At 35.3% G+C, this 11,729-nt stretch overlaps 1 protein-coding gene across 1 annotated transcript; it reads left to right on the plus strand.

Moving 5' to 3' along the window:
- Positions 1–3,847: 3,847 nt before the first annotated feature.
- Positions 3,848–6,510, plus strand: LOC121740315 (ras-related protein Rap1). The gene has a single exon (XM_042132981.1). It carries the CDS (start codon positions 4,004–4,006, stop codon positions 4,568–4,570), a length of 567 nt encoding a protein of 188 aa, XP_041988915.1. The 5' UTR covers positions 3,848–4,003; the 3' UTR covers positions 4,571–6,510.
- Positions 6,511–11,729: the final 5,219 nt, after the last annotated feature.

Below are 11,729 nucleotides of genomic sequence, written 5' to 3' on the forward strand. Positions count from 1 at the left end.
AAATTATGGTAACTTCATTTTGAGCAGAGTAGGCACCTTTTTACGTTTTTAATTCCCACTTGCTTGCTAGGAAAATGGACGTCATTTTATCTTTCACCTATTTTTTTAGATTTTTTACCCCCTCCCCCCCTTGGTAACCACGCGTAGTATTACGCCAAGACCCCCCTTCAAGTTTTCACGTGGTATTGACAATAATGTTTTTAATCAAATTTAAAGAAGACAGAACAATATAAATAACTAAATACTCCATGTTCATGTCAGTTAACTAGCTATTAACGTTCTTGAGTTACAGTCTGGAGACAGGCAGACAGACATACATCGAAGTCTTAGTAATAGGGTACCGTTTTTACCCTTTGATACTAAAAGCCTCGCAATCAGAAGATTATTTGAACGAAATACGAAAGAAATGGTTATTGTTTGTTAACCATAAAAGATAGACATTTATTAATAATAAATGCTGTCGTGGACTTTTTTGTAGATAATGATGAATACTATAGATATGTAGAGCATTATTCTTATGTATCATCAATACTTTTCGCAGCGTAAGCGAAATAATGTACTTACCTAATTTTAACAAAAAATTTTGCCACTTTGGGATTTTTGCAATTTTCGGAAGGATCTCTAACATTTTTCAGAATACCAAAATAGCCTATGTTCATCACACAGGATGTAGCTTTCTGTAGGTGAAAGAATTTTTAAAATCAGTTCAGTAGTTTAAAGCTTTTGAGCCTTTTCAATACAATTTGTATGTAATGCCAAAAAACACAAATCTATATAATAAGTATATAGATATCTTCTATACTTATATAAAATTCCATGTCCTGACTGACTGACTGACAGACTGATTCATCATCGCTGAGCAAAAACTGTAAAAGTTACAGCCAAGAAATTTGGTGAGTAGGGTTGTTTTATTAAGTAGACACCCACTAAGGAAGGAATTTTGAAAATTTTACCCCGAAGGGGATGAAATAAGGGTTGAAAGTTTTAATGAAAGTCCGTCATTTCTTGAGTTAGAAACATGAAACTTTAAATAAATAAATAATATAAATAAAAATTGTTTTATTTCTGAATAAATTTGAATCAAATATTTTCAGAATGTTGAACTACATGTTGCCTACCACCGCATTTATTTTTGGGTTACTGATTTAAAATGAATGGATACGTATTTAAGCGTTTTTGGAAATTCTACCCCCAAGGGGGTGAAATTGGAGTTGAAAGTTTGAATGAAAGTCCGTCATTTCTTGAGTTAGAAACATGAAACTTTATTTTTCTGCTACTGATTAAAAATGAATGGATACGTATTTAAGTGTTTCTGGTAATTCTACCCCCAAGGGGGTGAAATTGGGGTAGAAAGTTTCAATGAAAGTTCGTCATTTCTTGAGTTAGAAACATGAAAGTTTATTGACGTTTGCGTTTGACGTTTGCTTGAATAGGGTCCGTTTTTACCCTTTGTATAAGGAACCACAAAAACAAAAAGGAGAAAACTATCCATCTTTGTTATTATACTATGTTAATAACAAAGATGGATTTATATTATATTATGTATACATATATACATATATCTATATATATAAAACTCAAAGGTGACTGACTGATTGACATAGTGATCTATCAACGCACAGCCCAAACCACTGGACGGATCGGGCTGAAATTTGGCATGCAGGTAGATGTTATGACGTAGGCATCCGCTAAGAAAGGATTTTGATAAATTCCAACCCCAAGGGGTTCAAATAGGGGATGAAAGTTTGTATATAATAATACTTCTTAACGCGAGCTAAGCCGCGGGCAAAAGCTCGTATTATATAAAACTCAAAGGTGACTGACTGACTGATTGACATAGTGATCTATCAACGCACAGCCCAAATGACTGGACGGATCGGGCTGAAATTTTACATGCAGGTAGATGTTATGACGTAGGCATCCGCTAAGAATGGATTTTGATAAATTCCAACCCCAAGGGGTTCAAATAGGGGATGAAAGTTTGTATATAATAATACTTCTTAACGCGAGCGAAGCCAAAAAAGGGCAAAAGCTCGTTTTCCTATATAACGGAACGGAGCCCTACGTGCGCGAGTCCGATTACTACTTACTTGGCCGATTTTTCTTAGTTGCAATCTGACCAAGTTCTTAAATTTGTAACAACGTTAAATGCTCTAGCTTATTTAGATTTTTTATATGCTCATTTTTAATGGCATAAAAATTATTCAATAATGTTTTCTTCTGTATGGCTTGCACTAACAAGGAACCCTTGTAACATTTTTTAAAACCTTTGTATAGCCGATCGTACAGTGATATTATTGTACAGCATATTGAGCTTTCTTCGACTTGCTTGACAACTCCACAACGCAGGCACTGTTTGTCAGGTAGTTTATAGTTTGGTGAATTTGTCAACGTTTTAATATACATGCATCAGCTCCACCATTGCGCGCTAGATTCGAAGATAGTCAAAAGCGTTGCGTTTCTCTCGGCGAAATCGTAGTATTTTTAAGAAGGACCCTCCCCCCCTCCCTAAATAGGTCACGTAGTATGGGTATGTTCCCTTATCTCGTATAAAGGCTTTGGGTCAAAAGCTCTTAAGTTGCGCGCCGAATGGTCATTGTTCATAAACAGAGAGGAGCAGAATTTGTGCCGACCGAAATTCTGCAACGCGACCACGACCCACAATAATTCACAAAATATTACGCTTTTGTGAATTATTGTGGGTCGTGATCGCGTTGCAGAATTTCGGTCGGCACAAATTCTGCTCCTCTCTGTTTATGAACAATGACCATTGACACAGCGTAATATTTTGAGGCCCTCACCCGTTGTACCCACTGGGTACTACCCAGTACCGTGTAACTTTTAGCCAATCAGCGCCATCTAGGCTGTACAATATAAACTATAATAATTAAAATTATTGCCAGTTTAAAAGGTAATTAATCTACTAATTTTTTGTTTAAAAATATTATATTTTTATTTTGAAGGAAATTCTTTGATGTTACGAAAATAGTATCCTTGTAAAATTGAAACTTTATAGTAATAAACAATATTAAAGTTTTTATATGTAGATAATTTCATATAGATGAACAGTCTATCAAAAATTTTTATAAATAAAATATTTTTAAAACAATAAACATAATGTGAAGGTTTGAATTCAGGAAAATTAATTAATAGATGTTGGGTAATAATTTATGATGAATATTGTTGGGAAATAATTTATGATGAAAGTACTCGGAATGTTTTAAAGAGTGAAGAAATTAAAAAGTGGCAACATCGTAGTGTCATCCCTTTTTTCTTACAAAAGTCATGTTTGATTCACACGGCGACTTAAAATGAGTTGTCATTTGTATGAAAAAAATTCTGCCCGGCAGAAATTCTGCGTCTCACGACTCACAAAATTACGCTCGTTTGGCTTCACCCATAGTCGTTCAAAATGTACTTACCTTGTTCTATTACGATGAATACTTGTCATCCACCATCTTCTTTTTCGCCACTTCTTTTTAATAACTTTTTTCTCTTTAGTATACGCATAATTATAATATGCGAATGCACATAACAATAAACTTGTCGCAGCGGCTTCTGCGTCCATCGTCATCGAGCGCGAGAACTGTAGTGAGAACTATTTGAGAACTTTGTGAGAGTGTGTACCCAAAGAAGTTCTCGCTATAGTTCTCGCTGAGAATCTCCGGAGATTCTCGTATGAATGTCTCTTGAGAATGTGGAGCGCCCTTAAGATTGATTTAAAAGGGAAGACACTACGATGTTGCCACTTTTTAATTTCTTCACTTTTTTGACAGACTATACCTATCTACTCTGTACTCTGTAGGAATGACAGATAAAACCCACATCATTTGAATTTATATAAAGGGCAACACTAAAACAGTGAGCCATCGCCCTGTTAACTGTGTCATGGCGGTTTGACTATTTGATGGTTTTTTTGCAATAACTTAAAGTTAATGTGCTTTTTAGCAGTGTAATCTTTCATTTTTAGTGTTCGAAATTATAAAATTCAAAATATTCAATAATGCGCGAATACAAAATAGTCGTACTAGGTAGCGGAGGCGTGGGAAAATCCGCCTTGACAGTACAATTCGTACAAGGCATCTTCGTGGAGAAATACGACCCCACCATAGAAGACAGCTATCGAAAACAAGTGGAAGTCGACGGGCAACAATGTATGCTCGAAATTCTGGATACGGCCGGCACAGAACAGTTCACGGCGATGAGAGATCTGTACATGAAGAACGGGCAGGGTTTCGTACTGGTGTACTCGATCACGGCGCAGTCGACGTTCAACGACCTGCAGGACCTGCGGGAGCAGATCCTGCGAGTGAAAGATAAGGACGACGTGCCCATGGTGCTGGTGGGCAACAAGTGCGACCTGGAGGCGGAGCGCGTGGTGGGCAAGCAGCAGGGGGCGAACCTCGCCAACAACCACTTCAACTGTGTCTTCATGGAGACCTCCGCGAAGGCCAAAATCAGTGTAAACGAAGTGTTCTACGACTTAGTGCGACAGATCAACAAAAAGTCCCCCAAGGAGGAGAAGAAAAAAGGGGGCAACAGAAAGTTTCACAACTGTCAACTTCTGTAAGGGTCGTGGCGCTTCCGACGCATTTAGGTATTATAATATTTTATAATTGAAAGACTTCTCGTACCCGGATTTGGCTCTGATAGTCCCAAAAGTAAACTCGGTGCACGAGCATGGTCAGTTAATACCTGCATTTCACAATGTGCATTTCATTTGTGATCCCGTGCTGCGAGAGTGGAAAATGCACAGACATCAAATACAAGTTACTCTATAGTGATTTTAACAAAATCACACAATAATAATTATAAATTAAACTACTCGTAAAGGCATTGTCTAGTATAGAAACTTACTATTGTTTTTATGTAAAGAGGGAAATCCTACTTGTGTATAAAGTAGTTATCTCCTTGGATTGCCTGTTTATATATTTTGGAAACACGTTTTTAAGATTCTGTGCGTGTTTCACTCTAGAAATTTCCGTATTTTATGTCTGGTTTAAGAGACTAATTGTGCTAAAATTGAGCTGTGAAACCAAAGTATTACAGTATATCTTGTCCTCTGCACCCCATTAGCTCCGACTAGACTTCTCCTCCAGCCTTCTCGTAACGACCTTATTATACTGTGGTATAATGTAGTTTTACTTTGATTTTATTGTTCAAATTTAGGATAATTAGCTCCTTATTTATGCTACATTCAGAAGTTTAAAAGTACTAAGAGTTTGACTATAATAATAATTTAAAATATCTAATGCTTTTGCCATTAGATGTTTTTTATAGTATATATTCAAAATTTAATCTCTTAACTGTTTTTACAATTCTCTGTTAGACAGTGATTAAGTAGTAATAGGAGAATTTGTTAAAACTAATAATCTATGCATTAAAGTGTAAATAATTATAAAAATTCCAAATATAGAATAAAAACAATTAGTGTTTTTACTTTTTTGTGGGCATTGTAGGTAGAATGACTTGGTAATTTTGATATCGTAATAAGGTTTGGTAGTAGAATCCCCAATGTTTAGAACATTTTACATAAATATTTATATGAATTATATCAATTTTATAATGTTATTGTGAAATCCAAAGTTAAAAAAATTTGGTAAGCTTTTTCTTGGTTCAGCTTTAGAGGGACACTCCATTTAAATGACTCTATGTAAACAAAGAAGTAATGTACCTACTCATAAAAAACATACATTACCTTTATTGTTCTTTATTCTACAAGACTAATAATTATGTATTCAAACATTCCTTACATATTTATCATTAACAATCATCATACTAACAGCATAATCTCCATCATCATACTAATATGCCTTTATCCTCTAAGAGTAAACAACTTTTTTTACTGAATACTTATGCATAATTTCCTAATATGTACTTGATCACTGCTCTAACCTATTTTGTCCACTCGTCAAGTGTGTACCGCACGGGAGTCGCCCGTAACTTAGTGCCAGCAGGCCTTAACCAGTGTATAATGTTTAATATTAAGGATACATTAAATTTTTTCAGATATATTATTGTCTTGTTATATAATAAAAATGTATGAGATGGAAAGTTGCGCAACACTAGGTATTGGTAACCTTCGTTAGTGAGCCTTAGATGCACCCTGCCAATGTATTGTCCGGTGTCCGTATGTTGTATATTATGACGATCGTCACTTCCTAAATAAATTAAAAATAAAAAAAAATTGTTACTCTAATTGGATAAATTTTTATTACTGGCTCATTTAGTGTGACTTACCAACGTGTTGCTCCTAAAACTTTGTTGAAGTAAATATAATAGATGTTCAAATATTGTTATGGAGTTAGATGTTTCCTTGACTGTCATTTCTGTTTATATGTAAGTTACAGCACAAGGATATTGGTAATGACTTGATCTGAGTTGAATTATATTTTTATAAATATCGTGCAAAAAGAACTTGTATATTTTTATCTTTTCAATTAATAATCGACATGTACAATTAATTTTCTTTTTTTGCAAATTTATCAATAAAACCAATTTTAAACTTCATTTTTGGTATGTTATTTAAAATCTTACAATAGGTATAATTTTGATGAACTCTAGTCTCAATGCTATTTTATGTAAGTATGTAGTACTATGTTTTGATTCTCAAGTTCCTATTTCATGTCGAATCGACTTATTTTCGTAGATATGTATTGCCTATAGGTATTTATTGCTCAATATTGTTAGTATTCTTAATACTGCAATCAGCTCATGCCTGCCAGTCTTTTTTTGTCAGTCCTAGACTTTTAAGTGGCTATTACGCTTATGAACGCATTTTTGTCGTTCAACTAGCCATGTTAACGCCTCGCGTCAGCTGTTATCGGATGAGTCAGCCGGAGCCCGCAGCTCCCCGGCCCACCGGCAATTGGTCGGAATTTCAATTTAATTAAATCAAACAACCATTATACTTTACTACCATTTATTGAGTCGTGTATAAAAATTTCATAAAACGTGTTTCACAAATACAGGACGTTGGCGGCAAACGTGATCCCTGGAAGTCCGTTATTAAATTAAAGTATGTCGTCATTTACGCAGAAGGAAAATCATTCTCAAAACAACTATTTACGTAGGCTAAATCAGAGATTAACATTATTGTACCGAGAATATATTAAAAGGAAATAAATTGTTTATTCAGTTCTTAGGTCTAAGGACAATTTTTAATTTATGTAATATGTCAACAATAGTAATAATATTGTTCTAAAATGTAGTTGATTAAATGAGAAATGTTGGTGCCCTACGAGGCCTTTTGTGAATTTTGTTAATAACAAAACATTCAGATTTCTATACCAACCGCATTTAATTACCAATGCGTGTGTGTACCTATTTATGTATTGCATGACCTATTTTTGCCTATTTGTAACGAGTAACGACACATTGCCGCCATGTGTAAAATTTGAATTCTGAAAAAAAGTTGTGGAACACCTTCGCCGCCAACAATATAAAACATGGCAGTGACGTGGCGGGCGTATGTCGATATTCTAGTAACATAAGAATTGACACAGTCCAATGAAAATGAATACGTCTATGACCTATAAACAAGCTTCTAATAATAACATTACAAATCAAGTATCAAGTTGCTCTACTGCGCATCGTGAAACTCCGTCTCGTCGAGAGACCGAGCCCACTGTGGCACAAGTCACAACACAAGCGTGGGACGAGATCTACAGTTGCTAACGTGTTATCACCCCGTCTGTGCTCTTATCGGCTAATATGAGGGCGTTCCCCTGAAAAAATGAACGCTCATACAACTATTGTTATATACTTGCTACGTTAACCGATGTTTGAAAGGGTTTTATGGCTAAGTAATGTAATAAAATTACACATTATGCATGTTTCCCAGTAAATTACCGTGAAATCGAACGCTGATAAAAATTATCTACAACTCGGACACACTTATCATTCGATAAATCGGAAACTAAATGTTTGGTAAAATATCTCCAAAATAGATTTACTGGTGACGACAACTGAAATATTTCTAAAAAAATTTAATCACAAAATGAACACATTGTGTTGTATTTGTGCCTACCCGCAAGATAAGCGACTATTCTAATAGTCACAATAGTGATCTAATTCATGGGTTTCACATAATTCTACGTCATTTTCACTTGAATCTGTGACCAGCAGCACGTAAACAATTCGTGTGACGGTTATAGATTAGTAAACTTATAGGCAAAATAGGGATTTGTGGGCGTTTGTCTAGGGAAAATGGACATTTTGTCTACCTTTGGTCATGGTGTCATCTTTTCGTTTAAAATTATTATTAACCTTTATGCCAATAACATAAGGATGACACGCAGATTCTTGAGGTAAATTAAGTCTGTACGGGCTTCAATTCGCCTTATTAGTGTCGATTGGGAGGGGTGACGTCTAGGGTCATCGAAGGTCGCCCACACGAGAGCGCTTAAAATTCTCGAATGCTCTAGAAACTTCTTTCATGTGAAAGTGGGCGGGTGACATTGATAAGAGTGTTACAATACACGTTCCGAACACATTTCCATATGGCTCAGTGGCAGCGGACGCGGGTTCGATTCCACGCAGATGTTTACTTATTTGATATAAACAGGTATTGCATAAAATTAACATAATATTTTTACGGTAAGTGGATCATCAAATACGAATTTATATTATAAAAAAAATACCAACAAACAAGGAAAAATACATTGCTCTTCATAAAATAAAACAAATCCACTTAAAAGATTGGGGCATACACTATAAAGTTTGTAATAAGCCAGGAAAAATAATGTTTCCTGCTTCAAGTCAGAGAATTTAGTTGATTACCATGAAGTAATTTTTGTGATCTAGTCTGTTATTACACTTAGCCCCAATTTCACCAACGACTGTTAAAGTTAACGCTCGAATTAGTATCACGTTACCTTTTCGTTTTTCTTATGAATGAAAGAGAAGACTTGACATTTTAACAAGCTGTTAGCACTAACAGACGTTGGTGAAATTGGGGCTAAGGCCGGTATAAATAGTCAGTACTCAAGATGCATCACGGTCTGAACCGAGTCTCGAGACCGAGATGCATCTTGAGTACTGACTATTTATACGGGCCTTAGAAGCCTGAGTCACTCGCTTCCGTAACTCTTCCGACTGCTAGGTAGTCACTAGTAGAGATGAGTCATCCATTACTAATACTATGGTGTTTATGGTGTGGCTAATTATTGCGAAACGGTGGCCTACTTTATTATGTAGCACAAAGAAACATCGGTTTAGTCATGAAAAGTATAGTTGGATTGTCCTAGTTTTTGTTCGTGATATGACGCGGTGTCGCCCTATGTCCTAGGTTTAGGTACTAACTAACTACTAACCAATGCTGGCGTCAGTTTTAGTGCTATGAAGACAGAAAGCATGATAATCTATGACTAACTTTAACAGGCGTTAATGAAATGGCACTTACTGCCGCACTCAGAGTGGAACATTAATTAGTTAAATGTAATTAATTTTAAATTTTGACATAAGCCTCATACAGTATCTGTTAAACTCTTCATTAAATTAAAGGTTAATCATAATTAAATGTCTCTGACTCTCGAGACGAATGCAAAATTACTTATGTAGCTGAAGCTTAAAATGAAGATTTTGATATAAGGCCCACACATTAGCTGTCAAACTCTTAAATAAATTATTGAAGTTTAATCATCATTAAAAGTCTGTGAGAGCGGTTGCCTAACAAGTAGGTACAAATAGTATATGTAGCACAGTAGGTATATTTCAGAAGTGGGAACATAATAGTATTCATGTCAATTTATCTCAAATGCTATGAACTATGTAGACCGTACATTGTTTAACTTTGACTATAGATTTTCCTGCACAGCCAGAGCCTAAATTAGAGATCACAAAAAGGAAGTTGATATTTTTTGTCCGTTAAACGAGCTGTCTTGTCGATTCTGATTATTCGATAATGATTGTCGATAACCTACAGTCAAAACTCATAACTTATCTATAAATAATCATAATCGATACAATCATCAGACATGATCGCCAGCAATCAACGCATCAATCAAAGTCGTTTTCTCTTACAACCCAAGAGCCAGCGATAGCCAGACATTTCATTAAAGCTAAAGTTCTAGTATAAGTAATATGACCCCTATAGAGGTAAGAAAGACCAGATACTATGGAGTTTCGGCAGGTTACTTTAGGAGGTATCCAAGTGAAAGTCTACCTGGTCTTCGATAAAGTATAAATCTCAATTTTTTTATCTTATTTTCTTCGGAATAACTGTAGGAATCTTGTCTTCCACTGCTGAATATTTTTGCTTTCCATTGCCAGGCATGAGGCACTCGTAAAGTTAAGATTTTATTAGACTTCACTGGCTCTTGGTTTACTAATACGGACACTCGATACACATTTTAATTATAACAATTAAACAGACGTAGGTACAATCGTGAAATGTTGAAATTGAGTCAATCGTAGTTGGGTCACGTACTGGAGTCGGAAAAGCGTTGCGAAAGTACCTACGCCGATATAACTATTGAACTATTGAGAAATTTGTGGCGTTTGATATGGATTTTTTGTTTGTATTTTGATTATTGGCAAATTTTACATATTGAATAGTCTAAAACAGCTGTTCCCTACCTGCGGCCCGCCGGGACTTCAGTGGGACTTCATATTTTTGAAGTTCACGTCCACCAGCAAAATAGTGCACAGTAGTGAAAGTCGTGAAAATTTTGCAACTTTTAAACAGATAACGTTGAAGACTATTATTTTCTTAACCCAAAAAAATTTTGGATGCGGCTCGCGACACCAAGACCAAAACGTGTTTGTGGCCCGTATAAAAAAAGGTTGAGTGCCACTGGGCTAAAAGGATCTATAATGTTTAATATTGAGTCTGAGTTTTGTAATGTGTACCTACAAGAATAGCTATTAAATCACCATAAAAATACTTCTGATTATTATTATTTGTCCTATTATCTACCAAAGTAAAAAACAAAACGTTCTAAAACTGAGGAATATAATTTGAACCCGTGACCGCTAGTATACAGAAATACGCGCAACGCACTGAGCACATAGGCGTTATCCGTTTAAAAGCTGTGTTAAAAATATTTTCTCGATGAAGTGCTTTTTAATTGCATTAGGTACGCTTCACACAGTAACGTACAATGTGTAGGGAATTCGATCTCCATGTAAACTGAAAAGGCCATGAAGTGGCTTTAAGAGTGAACTTATCGGAAGTCTATCTAAAACAATGCTCACAAAATTAAAAAATTGGTCGAGATCGTTCATCATCAGAATATTTGCCTAAATTCCAAGAAAAACACTGTTTAACGATTGTTTTAGACAAAAAAAAAGTTAATTGCTATGTTTAAATCGCAGTTGAATAAATAAATTTCTGACAAAGACACTGGACAAAGGTTCAGACAAAGGCAAAGGCATTATGACAACTCCTGGAACTAAACTTAATGAGAATCTATGATACATCGGTGATTCATGTCAATGTTGTCTACAGTGCGAGGTGTCTAGTATGTTACATCAATATCATATGAAACAGTGTTGCCACATCTCATGCCATAGCAACATTATTTTCGAGTGTTACAACAATACTTATAGGTCTACCAGAATCTTATGATAAAACGTTTTGATCCTTTTTTCCCTTTTAGCGGCTTATTATGTGTGTGAAACAGGCAAATATAAAAATTTATCCAATGATCAAGGATATTTTTTGAAAATTTGCCATCAGATTCTGGTAGACCTATAAATAAGAATTTTGTTACAATATTAAGCACCCA

Source organism: Aricia agestis, chromosome 3 (genome assembly GCF_905147365.1).
Source record: "Aricia agestis chromosome 3, ilAriAges1.1, whole genome shotgun sequence".
NCBI classification, from domain to species: Eukaryota; Metazoa; Arthropoda; class Insecta; order Lepidoptera; family Lycaenidae; genus Aricia; species Aricia agestis.

Excerpts from the sequence above, each read along its gene's own strand:
- LOC121740315 (XM_042132981.1), top strand. The coding sequence starts at position 4,004 with ATGCGCGAATACAAAATAGTCGTACTAGGTAGCGGAGGCGTGGGAAAA.